At 36.9% G+C, this 24095-nt stretch overlaps 3 protein-coding genes across 3 annotated transcripts in view; all 3 read right to left on the reverse strand.

The window, feature by feature from the left end:
• Positions 1 to 24095, reverse strand: part of LOC144629748 (uncharacterized) — a 42084-nt gene that overhangs the window by 11952 nt on the left and 6037 nt on the right. The gene's annotated exons all lie outside the window — the stretch shown is intronic.
• Positions 8171 to 11772, reverse strand: LOC144630921 (uncharacterized). Its single transcript, XM_078489280.1, has 3 exons — positions 11251 to 11772; positions 9883 to 11182; positions 8171 to 8918 (listed from the first exon to the last, which is right to left on the reverse strand). The coding sequence occupies exons 1-3, from the start codon at positions 11770 to 11772 to the stop codon at positions 8206 to 8208; spliced, it is 2535 nt and encodes an 844-aa protein (XP_078345406.1). The 3' UTR covers positions 8171 to 8205.
• Positions 15793 to 17601, reverse strand: LOC144630062 (peroxisomal leader peptide-processing protease-like). The gene has a single exon (XM_078488342.1). It carries the CDS (start codon positions 17599 to 17601, stop codon positions 15793 to 15795), a length of 1809 nt encoding a protein of 602 aa, XP_078344468.1.

The raw sequence follows: 24095 nt of genomic DNA on the forward strand, positions 1-24095 counted from the left end.
TCCCATGCAAATCTTGAACTTTCATATTTGACTCCCTTTAAAATCTTGAACTTCAAAATTTTGCCTCGTTAAAATCTTGAACTTCAAGATTTTGACTCCCTTTAAAATCTTGAACTTCAAGATTTTGACTCTCGTTAAAATCTTGAACTTCAAGATTTTGACTCCCATGCAAATCTTGAACTTCAAGATTTTGACTCCCTTTAAAATCTTGAACTTCAAAATTTTGCCTCGTTAAAATCTTGAACTTCAAGATTTTGACTCCCTTTAAAATCTTGAACTTCAAGATTTTGACTCTCGTTAAAATCTTGAACTTCAAGATTTTGACTCCCATGCAAATCTTGAACTTCAAGATTTTGACTCCCTTTAAAATCTTGAACTTCAAAATTTTGCCTCGTTAAAATCTTGAACTTCTAAATTTTGCCTCGTTAAAATCTTGAACATCAAGATTTTGACTCCCGTTAAAATCTTGAACTTCAAGATTTTGACTCCCTTTCAAATCTTGAACGTTAAGATTTTGACTCCCGTTAAAATCTTGAACTTCAAGATTTTGACTCCCTTTAAAATCTTGAACTTCAAGATTTTGACTCCCTTTAAAATCTTGAACTTCAAGATTTTCATTCCCGTTATAATCTTGAACATCAAGATTTTGACTCCCGTTAAAATTTGAACTTCAAGATTCTGATTCCCGTGCAAATCTTGAACTTCAAAATTTTGTCTAACGTTGAAATCTTGAACTTCAAAATTTTGACTCCCGTTCAAATCTTGAACTTCAAGATTTTGACTCTCGTTAAAATCTTGAAATCAAAATTTTGACTCCCGTGCAAATCTTGAACTTCAAATTTTGACTCCCTTTAAAATCTTGAACTTCAAGATTTTGACTCCCGTTGAAATCTTGCACTTCAACATCTTGACTCCCTTTAAAACCTTAAAGATTTTTATTACTGTTCAAAGCTTGAACTTCAAGATTTTGACTCCCATTCAAATCTTGAACTTTAAGCTTTTGACTCCCTTTAAAATCTTGAACTTCAAGATTTTGACTCCCGTTAAAATCTTGACCTTCAAGATTTTGACAATCTTTAAAATCTTGAACTTCACGATTTTGACTCGTTGAAATCTTCAACTTCAAGATTTTGACTCCCATTAAAATCTTGCACCTTAAGATTTTGACTCCCGCTAAAATCTTGAACTTCAAAATTTGACTCCCGTTAAAATCTTGAAGTTCAAGATTTTAACGGGAGTCAAAATCTTGAAGTTCAAGATTTGAAAGAGAGTCAAATTTTGAAGTTTAAGATCTTGATTCAATTTAAAATCTTGAAGATTTTGACTCCGGTGCAAATCTTGAACTTCAAGATTTTGACTCCCTTTGAAATCTTGAACTTCAAGATTTTGACTCCCTTTAAAATCTTGAAATCAAGATTTTGACAATCTTCAAAATCTTGAACTTCACGATTTTGACTCCCGATGAAATCTCGAACTTACAAGATCTTGACTCCCTTTAAAATCTTCAAGATTTTGATTGCTGTTCAAATGTTTAACTTCAAGAATTTGACTCAATTTAAAATATTGAACTTCAAGATTTTGACTCCCGTTAAAATCTTGAACCTCAAGATTTTGACTCCCGTTAAAATCTTGAACTTCAAGATTTTGACTCCCTTTAAAATCTTGAACTTCAAGAGTTTGACTCCCGTGCAAATCTTGAACTTCAAGATTTTGACTCCCTTTAACATCTTGAACTGTATAATTTTGCCTCGTTAAAATCTTGAACTTCAAGATTTTGACACCGGCTAAAATCTTGAACATCAAGATTTTGACTCCCGTTAAAATCTTGAACTTCAAGATTTTGACTCCCTTTCAAATCTTGAACGTTAAGATTTTGACTCCCGTTAAAATCTTGAACTTCAAGATTTTGACTCACTTTAAAATCTTGAACTTCAAGATTTTGACTCCCTTTAAAATCTTGAACTTCAAGATTTTCATTCCCGTTAAAATCTTGAACATCAAGATTTTGACTCCCTTTAAAATCTTGAACTTCAAGATTTTGACTCCCGTGCAAATCTTGAACTTCAAGATTTTGACTCCCTTTAAAATCTTGAACTTCAAGATTTTGACTCCCTTACAAATCTTGAACTTCAAGATTTTCACTCCCGTTAAAATCTTGAACTTCAACATTCTGATTCCCGTGCAAATCTTGAACTTCAAAATTTTGTCTAACGTTGAAATCTTTAACTTTAAGATTTTGACTCCCTTTAAAATCTTGAACTTTAAGATTTTGACTCTCGTTAAAATCTTGAACTTCAAGATATTGACTCTCGTTCAAATGTTGAACTTCAAAATTTTGACTTCCGTTGAAATCTTGAACTTCAAGATTTTGACTCCCGTTGAATTCTTGATCTTCAAGATTTTGACTCCCGTTGAAATCTTGAACTTCAAGATCTTGACTCCCTTTAAAATCTTGAAGATTTTGATTACTGTTCAAATCTTGAACTTCAAGATTTTGACTCTCGTTAAAATCTTGAAATCAAAATTTTGACTCCCGTGCAAATCTTGAACTTCAAGATTTTGACTCCCGTTCAAATCTTGAACTTCAAGATTTTGACTCTCGTTAAAATCTTGAAATCAAAATTTTGACTCCCGTGCAAATCTTGAACTTCAAATTTTGACTCCCTTTAAAATCTTGAACTTCAAGATTTTGACAATCTTTAAAATCTTGAACTTCACGATTTTGACTCCCTTTAAAATCTTGAACGTCAAGTTTTTGACTCCCGTTAAAATCTTGAACTTTAAGATTTTGACTCCCGTGCAAATCTTGAACTTTAAGATTTTGACTCCCTTTAAAATCTTGAACTTCAAGATTTTGACTAATCTTTAAAATTGTGAACTTCACGATTTTGACTCGTTAAAATCTTGAACTTCAAGATTTTGACCCCCGTTAAAATCTTGAACTTCAAGATTTTGACTCCCGTTAAAATCTTGAACTTCAAGATTTTGACTCCCTTTCAAATCTTGAACGTTAAGATTTTGACTCCCGTTAAAATCTTGAACTTCAAGATTTTGACTCCCTTTAAAATCTTGAACTTCAAGATTTTGACTCCCTTTAAAATCTTGAACTTCAAGATTTTCATTCCCGTTAAAATCTTGAACATCAAGATTTTGACTCCCTTTAAAATCTTGAACTTCAAGATTTTGACTCCCGTGCAAATCTTGAACTTCAAGATTTTGACTCCCTTTAAAATCTTGAACTTCAAGATTTTGACTCCCTTACAAATCTTGAACTTCAAGATTTTCACTCCCGTTAAAATCTTGAACTTCAACATTCTGATTCCCGTGCAAATCTTGAACTTCAAAATTTTGTCTAACGTTGAAATCTTTAACTTTAAGATTTTGACTCCCTTTAAAATCTTGAACTTTAAGATTTTGACTCTCGTTAAAATCTTGAACTTCAAGATATTGACTCTCGTTCAAATGTTGAACTTCAAAATTTTGACTTCCGTTGAAATCTTGAACTTCAAGATTTTGACTCCCGTTGAATTCTTGATCTTCAAGATTTTGACTCCCGTTGAAATCTTGAACTTCAAGATCTTGACTCCCTTTAAAATCTTGAAGATTTTGATTACTGTTCAAATCTTGAACTTCAAGATTTTGACTCTCGTTAAAATCTTGAAATCAAAATTTTGACTCCCGTGCAAATCTTGAACTTCAAGATTTTGACTCCCGTTCAAATCTTGAACTTCAAGATTTTGACTCTCGTTAAAATCTTGAAATCAAAATTTTGACTCCCGTGCAAATCTTGAACTTCAAATTTTGACTCCCTTTAAAATCTTGAACTTCAAGATTTTGACAATCTTTAAAATCTTGAACTTCACGATTTTGACTCCCGTTAAAATCTTGAACTTCAAGATTTTGACTCCCGTGCAAATCTTGAACTTTAAGATTTTGACTCCCTTTAAAATCTTGAACTTCAAGATTTTGACTAATCTTTAAAATTGTGAACTTCACGATTTTGACTCGTTAAAATCTTGAACTTCAAGATTTTGACCCCCGTTAAAATCTTGAACTTCAAGATTTTGACTCCCGTTAAAATCTTGAACTTTAAGATTCTGACTCCCGTGCAAATCTTGAACTTCAAGATTTTGACTCCCTTTAAAATCGTGAACTTCAAGATTTTGACTCCCGTTAAAATCTTGAACATCAAGATTTTGACTCCCTTTAGAATCTTGAACTTCAAGATTTTGACAATCTTTAAAATCTTGAACTTCACGATTTTGACTCCCGTTAAAATCTTGAACTTCAAGATTTTGACTCCCGTGCAAATCTTGAACTTTAAGATTTTGACTCCCTTTAAAATCTTGAACTTCAAGATTTTGACTAATCTTTAAAATTGTGAACTTCACGATTTTGACTCGTTAAAATCTTGAACTTCAAGATTTTGACCCCCGTTAAAATCTTGAACTTCAAGATTTTGACTCCCGTTAAAATCTTGAACTTCAAGATTTTGACTCCCTTTTAAAACTTGAACGTCAAGATTTTGACTCCCGTTAAAATCTTGAACTTCAAGATTCTGACTCCCGTGCAAATCTTGAACTTCAAGATTTTGACTCCCGTTAAAATCTTGAACTTCAAGATTCTGACTCCCGTGCAAATCTTGAACTTCAAGATTTTGACTCCCTTTAAAATCGTGAACTTCAAGATTTTGACTCCCGTTAAAATCTTGAACATCAAGATTTTGACTCCCTTTAAAATCTTGAACTTCAAGATTTTGACTCCCGTGCAAATCTTGAACTTCAAGATTTTGACTCCCTTTAAAATCTTGAACTTCAAGATTTTGACTCTCGTTCAAATCTTGAACTTCAAAATTTTGACTTCCGTTGAAATCTTGAACTTCAAGTTTTTGACTCCCGTTGAATTCTTGAACTTCAAGATTTTGACTCTTGTTGAAATCTTGAACTTTAAGATCTTGACTCCCTTTAAAATCTTCAAGATTTTGATTACTGTTCAAATCTTAAACTTCAAGATTTTGACTCCCGTTCAAATCTTGAACTTCAAGATTTTGACTCCCTTTAAAATCTTGAACTTCAAGATTTTGACTCCCGTTCAAATCTTGAACTTCAAGGTTTTGACTCTCGTTGAAATCTTGAACTTCAGTATTTTAACGTTTGACCGCTGTGTGCCATAGACTGGAGTCAAGTACCATATCTGGAAGAGTGAGATATTTTTGGAATCTTTTTCAAACTCTAAATTGTTCTTTTTATCTTGCTTTCTCTACATACTTCTTCTTTTTCTTTGAAAACCGATTTTAACATTCTCTCCAAATCGAACCCTGGCGCATTCCTGACCCATTCGGCATCTATTACAGGCATTGAACGAGCTATTCGTAATAATTAGGTAATTCTTGGGGGAGATTAAAACACCACTAGTATTAGCAACATTGCCTTTTGCTTTTAATTAGATATTCCAAGTAAACATAGGCTGAAAGTTGCAAACATATTTTACAGATAACTTTTTCCAGTGTCCTTTTAACATTTGTATTTTGAGCTACTCTTAATGTATTATTCATGACTTGATATCATTGTAAAAAATTACCTGGTACCAGAAAATAAAGAGTAAATAAACCATATTTTTTGTTGAATCCTTTTTTATATAATAATAATTTTATAAATGAAAAATAAAATTCGTGCAGTCATGGTTGCAAGAATATTCTTCCTTGATATATTTTTAAAGTCACTATGAAGGTGTTATGGAGGAAAAAATCTAAGTCTTATCAGTTTTCAGAGCAACTTGAATAGCACAAAATTACTGTAAACTGAAGTGCAGGAGACAACATTATTGGCTAATCCATTCAGAAAATAAAAGCAAACCTTTTCATAGTTTCCAGATCGAAATGAATGTACCATAAATTTACGACGTAAACTGCAGTGCAAGCGAGCATAATTCAGTGTCCTATAGGCAAAACCTTGGATCTCTCACGTTTTTTATTGTGCGTCCTGTTCTACAGGCTTTCTGCCTGTCAGAGTCTTAGATTAATTTAATGGTCGAATAAGTGAATCCAGAGGATGCCAACTCACAACAACTCCCCTTTCCAACTTCCCCTTTATTCCTTTTTAACCTCACCCAATCGCTGAAGGGAAAGCGCGGGTCAAAGATTGCAAAAAGTTACAAAATTGGATGGCAATTGGTGAAGATTGAGATTGTAATATTAGCAGGTGATAGTAAACGTAATGAAACTATGCGGGGGATATTTTTAGGGAGTAAGGGAATTAGGATTGGGTTATGGGGATGTCGGGAAAGGGGTTCATTGGGAAGGCAAGGGATAGTTGTAAAATGATGAAGGGAGGGATAAAGAAAGCTTTTTAAAAACAACTGGGATAAATGGGAATATGGGAAGACGTCGGAAAAAAAGTTGAGGTAAAGAAAATTTTGTGAGGGGATTGAATGGGAAGGTAATAATAATAGTAACAACAACAAAAACAACAACAACAATGATAATAATAATAATAATAGTAATAATAATAATAATAATAATAATAATAATAATAATAACATTTCTTATTATTAATGAAACTGCGGGGGATATTATTTGGTAGTAAGGGGATTAGGATTGGGTTATGGGGATGTCGGGAAAGGGGTTCATTGGGAAGGCAAGGGATAGTTGTAAAATGATGAAGGGAGGGATTAAGAAAGCTCTTTTAAAAACAACTGGGATAAATGGGAATATGGGAAGACGTCGGAAAAAAAGTTGAGGTAAAGAAAATTTTGTGAGGGGATTGAATGGGGAGGTAATAATAATAGTAACAACAACAATAATAATAATAATAATAATAATAATAATATTTCTTATTAGTAATGAAACTATGTGCGGGATATTATTTGGGAGTAATAATAATAATAATAATAATAATAATAATAATAATAGTAATAGTAATAATAATGATAATAAAACTAATATTTCTTATAATAATTGAAGCTACACGGGGAATATTATTAGGGGGTTAAGGGATTCGGATTGGGTTGTGAGGGATATCGGAAAAGGAGTTTACTGGGAAGACAAGGGATAATGGTAAAATCATGAAGGGAGGGATTAAAAAGCTTTTTAAAAACATCAATGAATTAATAATAATAATAATGATTATGATAATGATAATAATAATAATATTAATAATTATGATATAGGGTAGTCAATTTAGTTTCACAGTTGCTATCAATGTTAGGTAATTTCTCTAATAAAAAGGAATTTCATTATTAAGGGATGGTTGTAAACAATGTGGAGGGAGGAAATGAATTGTTAAAGGATTGGGTTGGATAAGGGGGAATATCGAGGTAAGAGGAAACGGAAAGTTGTTGCGAGTTTAAAAATTATTAAGCAAGGTAGCACAGGATTTGGTTTGAAGAATTGGAGACGGTTTTGAGAATGAATGTCACTAAAAGGTAAAAACGTAAAGTTGACTCGTTCAAGCATTTTCTTTCTTCCTCTGGGACCAATTGAAACACTGAATTTTAACGCTTGCATTGCAGTAACGTATTTTGAAAAAATTATAGTCGATTTCCGTTTCCTTATAGTTATTATTAAAATATTGTATTAAAATTCCTGAAGAATAGTAATACGGTGCTTGTAGGCTTGCAACGTTATTAATAAAGAAGCTTAAAGAAAGATAATCTGAAACAAATGCGAAAAAGTAACATGTTGTAAAAGCAAAATTGATTTAAACTTTTAAAAAGATAGTTTCTTACCTCCATAACAACCTGTGTTTATAAGTGTTTATAAAAATAAAATATAGTGTTTATAAAAATAAAATATAGTGTTTATAAAAATAAAATATAGTGTTTATAAAAATAAAATATAGTGTTTATAAAAATAAAATGTAGTGTTTATAAAAATAAAATACAGCGTTTATAAAAATAAAATACGGCGTTTATAAAAATAAAATATAGCGTTTATAGAAATTAAGTAGTTAAGAAGCCACTAAAATCTGTGGTCGCTTGATGAACAGCAGGTATTTCTAGTAAACTATATATTATGAAAAAGTTTTAGATAACAATTAAAACCTCCAGTGTCTTTCATACACACATTGGTGAATATGAAAATTTGTTTACAGGATTAAATTAGTTGAATAGCCATTAAAACCTTAAGTCTCTTTTAAGAAAAAATTGACATTAGTAATTGTATATAAAAAATATATCATTATGTTTCGTTTAGACAGCAATAAGTACTCATTGTCTTCGAGACTCCTTCTCAATCTGCTCCATCAGCTTAAGCTCTTCAGATTCATAAACGATTCCAGGAGCCGCTCTGGGTTTGCTTCCGCGTGTTACAGGTACAGCGGGTGATCTCTGTGTGACCATGCTCTGTTGGCTTGCAAGTAAGGGTACAGCAGTTTCTCTAGAAGCTCTCATGCGCGGCTTTCGCACGGTTTTGTCCTCTTTGAGGATAGCTGGCAGTGTTTTTCTTCTCTTGGAGAGCTGGTTCCTAGTTGTGTCGGAAGTTGGAAGCTTAATTGTGCCATAAGAAGCAGAGCATCCCATAGACGTTGTCCTAGAAGATCCTGCCGCCATTGGTCGCATGGCGTCTCCACTGACAACGGAACATCCACTGTCGCAATTCGTTGTTGTAATACTAGAAGAACTGGCCTTAGAATCCAGGGATTCAATATCCGGGACACCTGTATCATCAACAGCCTGTGCAGACTCTTTCTCGATCTGCTCCATAAGCGTAAGCTCGCCAGTTTCGTAAAAGATTCCCGGACTGGTGCTGGGGCTGTATCCACTGCTCACATGAGCAGGGGCTTTTCTGTGAGTTGTCAAGCTTCCTTGCTTAGGTACGGCGGTTTGTCGATCAGCTTGCATGCGTGGTGTTTGGACGTCCTTTACTGAGATTCCGTTGCCCTTAGAGACCGACTGCCTTGTGCTGGAAGATGTAGCATTAACTATATCAGAGGAGGAAGAATAAAAATGTTTTAAATATTTTTATCGACATATTACAACTAGAGCAGTTTTCAGTTGAGTACCGTACAACTAAAGCCAAAGAAATTACTCTCACCAACCACAAGAGACATTACACTTCAGTGAACCAATAAAAAAACGATCGAAGTAATAACATAAAGTCGCCAGGAAGCGCACGAATACGTACGTAAGTAAAGAAGATATTGATTTTGGTTTCACCTTTAATTGGATGAGAATGGGGCGCAGGATTTTTGGACCAATCAATGAGCGTATTAATAAAAAACCAAAATAACAGTTAAAAACTTGCGACACTGACGTGAAAATCGCTCGAGTGCTAACACTAAATATCACTTATTACAAACAACAAAACTGATTACAATTAAATAAACTTGGCTTGACGGCAGGAACTTCTATGATGGGATGATACATTCCATAGAAGCTACTGCCACCATGGGTCGCATGGCATCTTCACTGGCAACGGAACATCCACTTCTCCAACTCAATACTAAAAGTGTCCCGAATGTCGCCAATACTTGTTCTTCTAACAAAAGAACATGCCTTAATGGCATCTTGGATACTTTTCTATTAGCGAGTTGTGTGCGCTACAAAGTGAGCTTCTTCAGTTATTATCTATCACACGTGACGCACCCGATGACATACTTTCTTAGCTTTGTCAGTCTCTCTTTTCAAGTACTCTTTAGCATCAACACGGGTTTACGATCGTCGTCACCACCAATTTCGACGCTTAAGAGAACTGGAAACGACAGGAAGTCAAAGCCGAGAAAAAAGTTAAAAGGCAAGAAACGAACTTAGAAAAAGACATTGAAGATATTATAGAAAAATCCAAAATAAACTCAATACCTTTTTCCAAGTTAGTTTTCTTAAACAATTTGTTCTGCCTTGTGGTATTCTTATTCAAACCTGCTCCAACATAGAAAATGTTTTTACCTGAAGCACCACAGTCTGCTTTTGGAATGTCCAAGATCGCGTTTATTATATTGTCCAAATCCGCATTTTCTGTTTTCTCGGGCTGGTTTGAAGAATGCTTTGTTGCACGATTTTGTCTTCGAATGGAATCTTTGGACAACTGCGGCACTACGCATGAACTTGAAGCGATTTCCATATTGGTATCAAGTTCTTCTAGTATTAACATGTCTTCTGATTTCTTTGTGGAATCTTTGTTTGTGCGCTGGACTGCACTAGAGCTCGACAGAGGTTTACCACGTGATGTACCTCCAACAGAGGCATCTTTTGCCAATTTGCAAGTTGAGTGCCTTGGTTTTCGATTATAATCTTGTTTTGGCCGTTGTACCGCACGCGAACTAGAAGCGACTGGTGAAGAACTTTGGGTCTCGCTCGTATTCATAGCAAACGCACGTTTTGGATTTCGGGACTTTGGTCTTTGTAATGAGGAAGAGGTACAAGAAATCGATCGAACTGATTCCGCAGTTGATTCTTCTTCCACGATGTAATCGGTACCCTTTGACAATGCTTTGTCCTTCACGTTCTCTATTATCCTAGAGGAATCTGTTCTGGGGTGTTGTGTTGAGCCAGATCTCGGTGAAAAATCACTTTTCGGCAGCGACGATTGACTAGGTGAAGAATTGGACGCCTTTATAGTGGTTTGGTCTGCCATGTTCCTCGAATTTCTTGTGGGGATCCTCTTTCTGGGACGTGAAGCCTCACGAGGACCCAAGGAGTTTCGTTCTTTTGAAGTAAACTGGACCGTTTTATCTTGTAGTGTTTGCTGATATTTGTACAGTTTGTCGCCTGTTTCCTTCGATGTCTCAGTAACAGATTGCTTTTTGACACGCTGTGATGAAGCAGATCTCAACGGAATAGGTACATTGGAGGCAACGTCGACAAGATCGTCATTTAGTATATATTGCATATCTTCCTCCAGTTGATCATCCGCCTGGTCTGAGGAAACTATTGAATCAGGAGCAAATAATCTATCCATATCCATTGCTAAGAGAAGCTTCGGGTTACTGGTCTTTGGCCGTGGTATTTCGCTAGGATTGGACGAAGTTGGAATGTCTGGCTCAACAGCAAAAATGTCATCACTTAAAATCTCCGCAATATCCTTAGCTAATTGATCATCTGCTTGCTTGGAATGTTTTCTCGTCAAATCCTTTTTGGGAGGTGGAAGTGTGCAAAGGCTCGACAAATTCTTCGTATATGGGACAACGTCGGCAACATCACCTTCAATAATATCTGTAATTTCTTTTGCCAAGTTGTCATCTAGTTCCTGAAAAGAAACTTTTTTCTTGGCGAAGCTTTTCCCGAAGAGATTTGACTCTTGGAAATTGATTTAACTGCAGGACGGTCATCTTTCAGGGCATGGTTGATGATATCCGTTGGATGTTTCTTGTCGTCTATGTGCTCGGCTTTTCTAGTGGAACATTTCTTGCGGGGACACTGTGGCTTTTTTGCAGACGAAACTGCACCAGAAGAGATTTCTTCCTTTCTGGCGACATCGTCGTCATCTTTTGCTAGTTTCTCATGCTCTGCATTCTGGTTTTCTTTCATGGAACATTTTTTAGGACGATGTGTATTTTTTGTAGGAGAAACAGCTCTAGAAGAAGTGTCTGTGTTTAATTCATCTGCCAGAGCGACATCGTCGTTCAGTATGAATCGAATGCCATTGGCTAGCTCTTCGTCAATCGTCTTCGGTGTTTCCTTGTTATACGTTGTTGGAGGTAGTGTCTTCTTCCGAGGTGAAACGGTAACATCACTGGCTTCATGTGTAGCGACATCATCACTCAAAATATAATTGATAGCGTTTGCCAATTTCTCGTCCTCTGCCTTCTTGTTGTTTTGGATTGATGAATATTTCATAAGTCGCTGTGTATTTTTGACAGGTGAAACTACTCCAGAGGAGATCTCCGCATTTGAAAAATCGATGTTTTTTGCCAATTCCTCGCCAACCGCGTTCTGTTTTGCTCCCATGGGATATTTTGATGGACGCTGCTTCTTTTTGATGGGTGAAACTGTACCAGAGGTGATCTTTCTGTTTGTCTCAGCTGTACCGAAATTGTCGCTAAAAATATAATAAGTATCATTGGCTAGTTCCTTTTCAGTGGTATTCTTTTGCTCTTTTCTAAATAATTTCTTGGGACGCCGCGCCATTTTAGTGGGTGAAACTTTGCCAGAGGTGATTTTTAGTTCAGCTGAAGCGACTCCGACATTCTTTCTAAGTTCTTCGCCTTCTTTGCTCTTTTGTTCTTTTGTGAAAGATTCCTTGGGACGCTGCGGCTTTTTCTTGGGTGAAACTGCACCAGAAGAGGATTGTGGACTTGATTCATTTGTGTCTACATCGTCATTTAAGATATATTTAATATCCAGTGCTAGTTTCTCGTCATCTGTGATAACTTTTTCCGTTGTTGGATATCTCTCGCGATATTGTTTGGTGTCAGCCAAGCTCGTCAATGAATCACTGTGCATCTGTGACAGGCTTGAAGTTGTTGCTGGACTCAAATCGACCTCTTCTACTTCTTGTTCTGAGGTCATCATATGTGTCTGTTTCTTTGTGGCATCCTCTGTGTCCAAGCTTGCCAATGAATCACTGTGCATCTGTGACGGGCTTGAAGTTGTTGATGGACTCAAATCAACCTCTGCTACTTCTTGTTCTGAAGTATTCAGATCTGTCCTTTGCTTTGTGGCGTCCTCTGTTCTGGCATCCGGAGCTTCATCGGCATCATTCGGCGTCGGTGCACTGGGTTCACCATTAAATGGATCATCCTTAAGCATACTTCTGATCTCCTCCTCTACTCTAATGTCTTCATCGTCCATCGTTTCTTGAGAAAGATTCTTTTTCAACGTTGGAATTGAGACAGAACTTATCGCAAATGGAGAACTTGCTGAATCGCCTTCTTCAGTGTCCTTCGCTTTCACCTTAATAGTTAAACGAGAATCAAATAATCATTTAATCGATTGATAAAACAATGAAACAATCAACCAGTGAAAGAAAAATACAGTCAACTCCCGCCTAAATGATGTATTTTCTTTTGTATAATTTTTGTCCAAGGGAGAAAGGCACAATGATGTTTAACCTATGTGAAGCACCAAGGCGTGAAACAGGGCCAGACCACAACACCGGGAACTCTTTGTGATAGAATTTGTTGGATGCCATGCCTGAGTTCACTGAACAACCTCTGTAACAACAAAGATTTTTTCATTGGACTCAGGCGAAGCATCAATATTTCTTGTCAGTTTCTCGTCCTCTGCATTATTTATAAAAAGGCACAGTGTCCCATGAAAATTCAAAGAATATTCATGGGACATTGTGCAATTTTGAAAAGTGAAACTATTCCAGAAAGTATCTGTTAAACTGATTTGTCTCACTGTAGTGTTAAAATAACTTATTTAATTAACTCATTTAATTTCTCACAATTACTCCCTCCACTGCGATCGGTAGAAGACGTTCTCTGAAAAACTTTTTTAAAACCAATCTATTTTTCTTGACTCAATATTCGTTGACTTCAAAAATGAACTGAAGGCACCAATTCAAATACGTAGTGGCTAAAACAAACTTTTTTGTGAACTTATAGAAACAGGAAAGTGGAAAATGGAGAGATATTAAAGGTATTAATACCTTTACCAGCTTTCCATTTTCCACTCTTCTGTTTCTCCTTGTAGTTTCAGTCCTAGGCCCACCATCGCTCAAGTTGTTTTTCAAATACAGAGAAACGATGTCGGAAAAAAGCATCAAAGTGCACGCGGCAAGACCGAAAGGTGGTCTGGGTATTCAATTCAATTTTGCATATTGGCCTAGACGAAATGTACAAGTTTGTACTTTTGCACGTGAAGATTTTGGTTTCCCGTTAGGAGAACTCTTTCTGTAACTTTACTTTTACTGTCGCTTGTCTTTGAGTTTTAAAAATTCTTCTAAAATTATGCGTGGCTAAGAGGTCCTTGTTTCCACATTTCTGAAGGGAGAGAAAACGTGCAAATTGCCGTTTCATGTCACCATCTTCTTTGTATTCAGCACGTGCAGTACCTCGATCTCTACTTCTACCCATACTGCCTTTCGATCTTGTCGCGTGCACTTTGGCTTTTTCCGACAACCTTTCTTGAATTAGCTATATCTTACTGGTTTGTCGTGCTTCTTCTTTTTCTTCCTTGTTCTCGCTGATGGGCGTGGTGTTACCTCGGAGCTGGTAGTACTTGCTGCACGTGATTCTACAGCCGGCGTGTCATCACTCAAGAAGCTATCTACATCGGATGCCAAGGCCGCCACTTCATCTGGGATTTCTGGAATCTCCTTCTCTACAATTAAATCAATGTTCTCACTCAGCATAATCTCATCTTTGTATTTAGGCCGTCGAGTGCTGTCCTTCTTTTTCAATCTTGTTATTGCCCCAGCACAACGCGGCTTCGTTGCAACAACTTTGCTATCTCCGCCGTCGTTTTCGGCTAAAGATTGATCACTCCGTTTTTTCGCACTTCCAGTCAAACGGTTCCTCTGCTGCGAAGCATTTTCCAAACATTCTCGGTTCCTTTGGTGTTGATGTTTGGGCGTTTCGCGATGTTCCCCGCACAAAGGATGGTCATCGTTTTTAATACTTGCTTTCTCCGCAGCATTCTCCACAGCGGATTCTTGTCTGTACTCGTTTTCAGCTGGAAATCGACCAGGAGAGCTACATACTGAAACAAAGTGTCGCGATGACGATGTACCTGTTGGTCTTGCGTCTTTAGTACAACAGACGCCCATATTTCTCAAAAAATTAGTTTTTTCTACGAGTGATTTCTTGCACAACGTTACTCAACAAAATGAGTCTGAGTTTAAATTTTCCTTTGTGACGTTTGCCATACGTAACTTAACGAGAAACTTAGAAAAAAATCGAACGCAGCAGCGCGCGCGCGTGAAAAAAATATTGATATTTTACGACTTTTTGAGGGGGTATGTGGTGGAATATATTGTCGGTTATTTTCAGGAGTTTTTAATCTTTGTGACGATAAAAAAGACAACAACAGGAAATCAAGAATTCACAAAGAAAGGGTTCCGCGAAAATTGGTAATGGGATTTTAATGCAAGTAAAAGTTAACCTAATTGCTGAGTTTAAGCTAGGAGAGTATTGCTCCGGTTCAGTGTTATCCATACGCAGCTACTATAAGATAGTCGTGCATGTCACTTGAAAGGGAATTCGAATCGAAAATGCGTTTTATTTGATAACGAAAAAATGCTTTGTTAGTAATTTTTGTTAAAAGAAGGCTTTCTCCATCTTAATACCTGTACGCGCTCATGAAATAATTGTTAAGTACCCTCAAACAATTTTACTCGTAGTGCGAGGGTCCTTGTTTGGACAGAGCAGATCGCTAACGTGAATTCGAAAAATTACTTTTGTTAAAGAAGGAAATATTTCTTTAAGTTACTTCTGAAAAGGTGAAGAGGAAAGTTCGGAAAGACCACAGCAGATTTGTACTATAAGACTGTTCACGCCCCCCCCCCCCCTTCTTTTCACGCAAAAGATCGCCAGAGAGAGTCACGAGGGGTAGCTATGGGGGACAGAGGAACTTCCTCTTGCCTCCTGTTTTGCGCTGGCGTTCAGCTCTCCGCGATCATTTGATTGATTGATCTAAGAAAAATACGAGAGAATAGAGGGCTGTGAACAGTCTGTGGTACTGTTGACCTAGCTGCATTGAGTATTTGTAGTCGGTCTTTTTCAAAGGAACTGACTAGCCGTTTTTTGACCGGTAACCTGAGGGCAAAAAAAAAAAGGAAAAAAGAAAAAAAAAGGCGGCAAGGACAAGAAGGATTTTGGGGCGAGACTGTATAAGATACGATTTATTTTTCATTTCCTCTATTATTAAGAAAACATGCCAAACAATCAACGTTAATTTTATTAACATTCACAGTTACAGTCTGCTGGTAATGTGAGGTTTCTCCTTCACAGTTTCCTTCAGTTGCCAAACATTTTTCATGTGATCTGAAACTAAACCTTGCAGGGTATCTTCAATATCTTCACTCTTCACAGCTGAAACTAATTTGTACAGCAAATCAGCAGGAATGCTAAAGTTGATATGAGGGAAGCTTGATGACAGATTTGCATCTTTTGTATGGCTAGTGACCATCCCTAACAGTTCCCCTGTTTCCATGGAAACCAGAGCTCCTCCACTTGCACCACAATGCACTGCGGCAGTGGACTGAAGTAAAACTGGTTTGTTGTCTGCATATGCAACATTTGATATTATTCCGGAAACAATTGACGCCCCAGTGTGAAGATGACTTGCAAACAGTGGAAAACCAACAACACAAATCTCCTCTCCTTTCTTGAATAAAGGTTTTGAGGTGACTACAGGTTTTATTTGAGTGACTGCAGGACCTAACCTTAGTCTTAAGGATCTAAATTCAGGATTTGGTTTTACTTTTAATAGTGCAAAATCCAAAGGACAATCTTCTTTAGTAGCATAAAGGACTTGTGCTTTATGATGGGTGCTGTTTGAACTGTCCTGGGAAATCCTGACCTCTCTTGCACTGTTCAAATACCGACTAATGGTTTTGTCTTCCGTTACAATAAGGGTGTTATGACAATCTCGAATCACATGACTACAGGTTGCTATGAGACAAGCCTCTGCATCTACGACAATACCAGACCCCCAAGTGTTCCCACAATGCACCATAACCACACTTGAAAGAGCTGTCTTTGTAATGTCCCTAGCTCTTAAAATATTTTGATCTGAATGCATATCAGAAGTATTTCTATCTTGATTTGCTTTCACAATGCGATCCACTTGATTTTTACTTTTGTCCTGGCAGTTTAAGACACCAAAAAGCACTTCAGTTAAGTGTTGAGGTATTGACGTTAAGTTTTCACTCACAAGTTTCCATAAACTGCGTAGAACGTATCCAAGGGAACTCGCAACAGTGATTCCAGTCCACTCGCCATTTCTCCAACAAAATGGCGCTAGAACAATTCCGTAAGGAGCGCTGTTTTTTATTGATCCAGATTGCAGTCTCTTCAGATACAATGGACATCCTTCACATCCCGGAACGCAACGTGCATCAGTGATAATTATTTCATCATTCATCCCTACAACGTTCGATACAATTGCTTTGGAAAGACTGTTATAAAAAACTGGGGGGCATTCGCAACCGAACGGTGTCCCAACGATAAACACTGTATCTCCTTTCTTGGGTCTTCCTGAATCCAGAACTGTTGATAAATTGAAGGGATTAGTAGAGAAATAGTTGCTGAGCGTTTTCACTTGAATAAGCACAAAATCTGAAAGGCAGTTTCGATGTGCAAGGGTTTCGTCTCCATTTCCACTTTCGGCAGGCAACGCTGTTTTCGCTAATTCGCCCTGACCAAATGATTCAAATTTCCACTCCGATTGCGGAAAAATACGTTCTGCGATCCTTTGCAGTCCATAATCTCTCCAATATAAGACTACATGACCTTGAAGTGTTCTGAATTGTTCTTCTCCGTTTCTCCGAAAAATTACCTCGACGGCAATTTCACCATTCGGGGAGGTGGCCGCGAAATCATCGTGGAAAAGAAAGGGGGAATCCGCGCTGATATCACGTTGACTTTCAATTTGAGGCAATGCATCATGGAATAAAGACGCAACTGTTAAGACAATACCGTTAACACTGTCTAAAACAATGCCACAACAGCTCAAATCGGAATTACATCTTTTGACCAAAACGCAACGATCGTCCGCCATCTTGGATGCTGGCTTGCGAAACCGCGATTTCATGGAACGCGGTAAACCGTGAAAAGTATTGCGCGTGAGTCGCTTCTCCATCTTGGCGCTGAAATTTGACTTTTGTTGTTCGACCTTTGATGAACGACTTTAGAAAAATTTTGCTTGTTATCCCGTCGATTTACAACATTTGCTGAATACTTTACCGTCTTTATGCCGTGAATAAGTATATCTTCATCGTGAAAGGGTGAAGTAGTGAGATGGAGGCCTTAACCGCATCTCAGGATTCAGAAAAAAGGTGAGCTTGTCTAGAACTTTATTTGCTTTGTTTTGTGTTTACTACTGTTGACTTAAGCTTAAGTTTATATAAAATTGGCTAGTTCAAGATTTTGCTTCATATTTACTTATGCGAAATAGATACATACATATATACTGTCAAGTCTTACATACCTCTTTGTGTGGTTTCAATTCTTTGATTCTCGCAATCCCAAAATATTATATACACCTTCAGAAAATTGAGTGTTGCTTGTTTCAGCCAGGACAGACTTTTTTGTGTAGTCCCAGTACAAAATGCAAATTTTAACTTTTTTTAAAGGATCAGAATGGAAGGTAAAAGGAATTCATCCAGCCGTCAATCTTTGGTGAGACTAAATAAATTATAAACAAGAAATGTATTTTAAAAGCTCTGAATAATAGTTGTATGATAGCTTAGCTTGGTTTTGCTTGGTACGGTCTTAAATATAGCAGCATGTGGAAAGTGTCGAGAACATAAGATAGTAAGAGCAGGGATGTAGGTAAGAAAAGTCTCTAAGAAAAGAAGGTTATCAAGTAAATTTGGCTACCATGCTGGGAATCCAAATCCAGCGATCTGAGTTCAAGGCTTCAAGCCCTCCGGCTGGCTTATGTCATGGTGTTGTGTTCTTGGGCAAGACACTTTACTCTCAGGGTGCCCCTCCACCCAGGTGCACAAAAGGGTTCCCTGTAAATATACTGCTGGGGGTAACCCTGCGATGGACTACAGCTGTAGCATCCCATCCAGAGATCGCTCTATGCTACTGAAACCAGGACAAGTCCCGGCCTGATGGGCCACTTGGATAAACTTACAATTGATACAAAAAGGGATGTAAAATGTTCTGAACTGTTCAAAGTGCTTGTGATACATGCAGACATAATGACATTTCACAAATAGGTCTTTTGCCCCTGTAACACAGCCCTTATCACACAGCACCATGGCTTACTCTTGGAGCAACGTGGGTCCTGGCATCCTTCCTCCATCTTGTCAACTGAGAGACTTGAACCTAAGTTCCCACATCATCTGATCTCCATCCCCAATTGTACAGTGTAGTTTAAGTGAATATTTCAAGTAAGAGCATGCTTAGGGTGGGGCATGACCCATGCGCACTTGGAATGTCAGCTGTTCTAAGCATGGGGATGGTGCTTGCCCACATGCCCAGGGGAAATCAGCTTACGCAGGTGTGGGGATTTTGGTGATTCAAAATGACGCAAGCTGGGAATGCCCTATTCCATCTATAGCTTGCACCTGCAAGGAATCATGGTACAAATGTAGTTGTATTTATCAAACCATGCGCGAGACTTGGCAAGGATGAATAGTACTACCATGATTCCCTGCAGGCTGAGAAGGGAAATCTAACGCACCATAGAGAGTTGACACATGGACTTTCATTGGGAGTGTGGTTCGAAGATACCAAAGGCGCAATAAGCTATTTTGCTTTCTTTTTTCTCTTCAACTAGGGATGCAAATTAGGTAGTGAGCACGTGTAGTCGGTGTGAATTAATCTGCCCAATTTTATTAAGACTTGAATTTCTTTTTCGCTTCAGTTTACAAGTTACTGGGATCGGTTACCGGAGGAACTAAGACAACAAATCCAATGGATGGCTGACTTTCAACATGCAGAAGAAAGATTATTCAAGGGTTGGAATGACATTCATGAACTGTTTGATCCTTGTGGACATTGTGCTCTGTTTAAATTGTACGAGGGTCGAGTCGATACCATGGGTAACTTGATCAGCAAATCCCCTAGAATGTGGTGGAAAGTCACAATGACCCCGTCAGCTCAATGTTTTCACTGTTGTGAATGGTTTCACACTCGTTGCATGAATTTACACGTACATTCACCAGATCATCCTGCTACAAGCCGTTGGCGAATACTTGATGACGATGGAGTAGAATTTAGGAAATGGCATTCTGAACTCCAACGTTTTGAAATAAACTATAATAGCCGTAATGTCGATGATGATGATGACGACGACGATGATGATTGATCAGACTAAATGATCTAATCTAACCTTGTGATTGGTGTATAGTAGAGATTACCTTATAATGTCGCAAAACATGAGTGGTCTGAATAAAATGGCGTGGATTGGTTAGAATAAAATGATGTCATTACCTTTTGTGGTCACATAATTCTCTGATTGGTCAGAGTGATGACAACAACAAGAACAACAGTGTATCGCCAATTATTCATCTTATTGTGTAATTAAAGTTTTACAGTTTCAACATTTTTTTTGCATGCATTATTTTTTGGACTTTTACAATTAACTTCCCAGTGGACTATCACTAATTTTCTATGGCTTTGGTCATTTTTGTTGTGTTTCCCTTGTCCCTTAAATTGTTATCAATGTTGTGCTGTTTGGCAGTCTTGTTTTGATTTCCAGATCACTGCATTTCAATCCATTTTCCAGTTTGGTTCCTGGACCCAAGATCTGGTAACCTGGCCAGTGAAGTTCGATCCCGGTTCTAATGCCGAGCCATTTCTGCTTGTCGATTTTTTCCCCGTTGTCATCATTGATACTCTATCTGCTGTCTCAACATTTTGCCTTTGGTTCTCAAACATTGAGATTCCTCGGGAAACAACATTTTAAAAGTGTTTCTCCCGGCACCATTCCTTAAGTTTTTATCCCGTCCGAGGAAATACCCTAATGAATAGTGTCGTCTGAGAAAATGTTTTATAAACAAGCGAGCTAGTGAGTCTACATACCAAAAAACCCCACTAAATTCAAAACTCAATGCATTTAGTACGTAGGTTTCTTGTTTGTTGGTTCTTTTTTTCGTTTGTTAAATTTCGGCTTTCAAATCTTTCATCCAGAAAGGTAAAAACTAAAAAGTGAGAGACACACTAATAAACATCTTCGTGCCACATTTTAGTCACACAATTTCTAATTGTGATTTTTTTTCTGTAATTTTCAAGACTGTGATATATTATGACGGCCTTTTCCCTGCCGATTTCGAAATGCCTTGGGTCTGGCTAGTAGGTTTTATAATACTATTCGAAATGTAGTCTGACCACGTGCTAACAGGACTAGCTCTACTTATTGCTGTATCCTATCCGTTTATAATAAATAATTAATAATTTGGATGTCTATAAAATTGTGGCTGAAAAACATAGCCACCATCGAGATGCACTTTTGCGATTGCTTTTTATTTCTGCCATTTGGGTTGTTTAATGTTCATTGGCCGTGACCACATGTCCTCTTCCATGTAGACGGCTTTTATTATTATCAATTATTTTAAGTAACAAACATGTAAAACAGGTATCTTTGGTACATTTATTGTTTATTGTTTTTTTTTTTTAATTATCCTGTTAACATCTGTATTCATGACATTTTTCTTTAGTATTATTCAGGGATTGATGTTTGTGTCAAACTGACATTAAATAAAACTTTACAATATATATAAAGTGTAAGTTAAGAATATTTTGTTACATTTTGTTATATTGTTACATTAGTAAAAGAACAATTGTCCTTTCAACTTGATTGTTACAGCCATTGTTTCAAGAACATTTTCTTGAAGTTTGTTCAAAGTGATTTTAAAGGTGTTATGGAGGAAGGAGGAAGGAAAGGTGTTATGGAGGAAAAAACAGTTGTAAACTGCAGAGTAGGCGACAGCATTAATTATAATTGTTTTTTTTTTCAACCAGAAAATAAAAACATAGCTATTCAAGGTTTCCAGATCAAAATAAGTGCCACAAAACTATGTTGTATACTGCAGTGCAAGCGAGCATAATTCAGGGTCCTATAAACAAAGCCTTGGATCTCTCAGGTTTTTTGGTTTGCGACTGGATCTACATGCTTTTAAGCTGTTAGAGTCTGTAAAGAAACCTTTGTCGAAAGCCTTTGAGTATTTTACTAGCGTTTTTTTATTTTGGGTCTGGGTCTACAGGCTTTAAACCTATTAGAGTCTGTAAAGAAGGCATTGTTGTTGAAGGCATTGAAGTCTTTGGGTAATTTAACTCACCACAACTTTCCTTCCGTGCTTTCCCAATATTCCTTTTTATCCTAACGCAATCCCGGAACGGAAAGCAGGTAAAAAATTGCACAAAAATAGAAAATTTGTTAAGAGGCGATTGTTGAAGATTGATAATTATAATGACAATGATGATGATGATGATAATAATAATAATAATAATAATAATAATAATAATAATAATAATAATAATAATAATAATAATACTGTAATAATGATAATAATAATACTAATACTAATAAAAAATTTATGCGGGGCATTTTATCGGGGAGTTAAGGGATTGGGTTTTGAGGGATAACGTGTGTGGGGTTTATTGGGAAGGCAAGGGATAACGGTTAAATCATGAAGGGAGGGATTAAGAAAGCTTAATAATAATAATAATAATAATAATATAAAGGGGATATTATTAGGGAGTTAAGGGATTGGGATTGGGTTGTGAGGAATATCGCAAGGGAGGTTTATTGGGAAGACAAGGGATAATGTTAAATAAAGCTTAATAATAATAATATGCGGGGGATATTGTTAGAGAGATAAGGGATTGGGGTGTGTGGAATATGTATTTTATAATTAATAATAATAATTATAATAAAAAAATTATGATAAAAGATAGCCACTTTAGTTTCACAATTGCTGTCAATGTCGGCCCTATTAAAATAAGAAATGAATTGTTTTATTAAGGGATGGTTGGAAACGCCGTAGAGGGAAGAAATGGATACTTAATGGCTTGGGTTAGGATAAGAGGGAATATTGAGGTCAGAGGGAGAGGAAGTTGTGGTGAGTTTAAAAATTATTGAGCAAGGTTCCACAGGATTAATTAGGTTTGGAGATTTGTAGCCGGTATTGAGAATGGCCGACACTAAAAGGTAAAAAACGAGAAGTTGACTCCTTTAAACTTTTTTCCTCTCCGACCGATTGAAAAACTGAATTAAAACGCTTGCACTGCAGTAACAAAGATTGAAATTGACATTTTTCTATAGGTCTTATATAAATATTGTGTTTAACTTACAGTATTGTAATACGTTGCTTGTAGCCATGCAACGTTATTAATAAAGAGTTTTAAAAAAAGATAAATAAATGCAAAAAAGTAACATAAACTTATATGTTGTAAAAGCAAAAAAAATTAATTCAAACTTAAAAAGATGATTTCTTACCTCCATAACCACCTTTGCTGATCAATAAAGCGTTACAGCTTTTATAAAAAATACAGTGCTTTTAGAAATAAACTATACTTAAAAAAAAAAACAGTTAAGTAGCTATTAAAATCTCTGAACCATTGATTAACACCAGGTATTTTTAGTAAGTATAAATTATTAAAACGTTTTAGATAATGATAAAAACATTCCAGTGTCTTTGATACACACATTGCTGATCTTGAAAATTTGTTTACAGGAATAAATTAGTTAAATAGCCATTAAAACTTTAAGTCGCTTAATTAACATCACTATTTTTATGTAAAAAACAACATTACATTAAGTTAAGACATAAAAAAGTACTCATTGTCTTCGAGACTCCCTCTCAATCTGCTTCATCATCTTAAGCTCTTCAGATTCATAAACAATTCCAGGAGCCGCTCTGGGTTTGCTTCCGCTTGTTACAGGTACAGCGGGTGATCTGTGTGTGGCCATGCTCTGTTGGCTTGCAAGTAAGGGTACAGCGGTTTCTCTGGAAGCTCTCGTGCGCGGCTTTCGCACGGTGTTTTCCTCCTTAAGGATAGCTGGCAGTGTTTTTCTTCTCTTGGAGAGCTGGTTCCTAGTTGTGTCGGAAGTTGGAAGCTTTATTGTGTCAGAAGAAGCAGAGCATCCCATAGACGCTGTCCTAGAAGATCCTGCCGCCATTGGTCGCATAGTATCAACGGAACATCCACTGTCGCAATTCGTTGTTGTAATATTAGAAGAACTGGCCCTAGAATCCGGGGATTCAATATCCGGGACACCTGTATCATCAAAAGCCTGTGCAGACTCTTTCTCGATCTGCTCCATTAACGTAAGCTCTCCAGTTTCGTAAAAGATTCCCGGACTGGTGCTGGGGCTGTATCCACTGCTCACATGAGCAGGGGCTTTTCTGTGAGTTGTCAAGCTTCCTTGCTTAGGTACAGCGGCTTGTCTATCAGCTTGCATGCGCAGCGTTTGGACGTCCTTTACCAGGATTCCGTTGCCCGTAGAGACAGACTGCCTTGTGCTGGAAGATGTAGCATTAACTATATCAGAGGAGGAAGAATAAAAATGTTTTAAATACATTTTACCACTTCCAT

This window comes from Oculina patagonica, chromosome 11 (genome assembly GCF_052425735.1).
Source record: "Oculina patagonica isolate OP01 chromosome 11, crgOcupat, whole genome shotgun sequence".
NCBI classification, from domain to species: domain Eukaryota; kingdom Metazoa; phylum Cnidaria; class Anthozoa; order Scleractinia; family Oculinidae; genus Oculina; species Oculina patagonica.

What these genes read in the sequence shown, in the direction of transcription:
- LOC144630921 (XM_078489280.1), bottom strand. Translation starts at nt 11,772, where the DNA reads ATGAAATATTCATCAATCCAAAACAACAAGAAGGCAGAGGACGAGAAA. An exon ending in TGAAAGATGACCGTCCTGCA is followed by an intron (nt 11,183 to 11,250) that starts GTTAAATCAATT and finishes GTTTCTTTTCAG; the next exon opens with GAACTAGATGACAACTTGGC. An exon ending in AGCAGACTGTGGTGCTTCAG is followed by an intron (nt 8,919 to 9,882) that starts GTAAAAACATTT and finishes CCTCTGATATAG; the next exon opens with TTAATGCTACATCTTCCAGC.
- LOC144630062 (XM_078488342.1), bottom strand. Translation starts at nt 17,601, where the DNA reads ATGGCGGACGATCGTTGCGTTTTGGTCAAAAGATGTAATTCCGATTTG.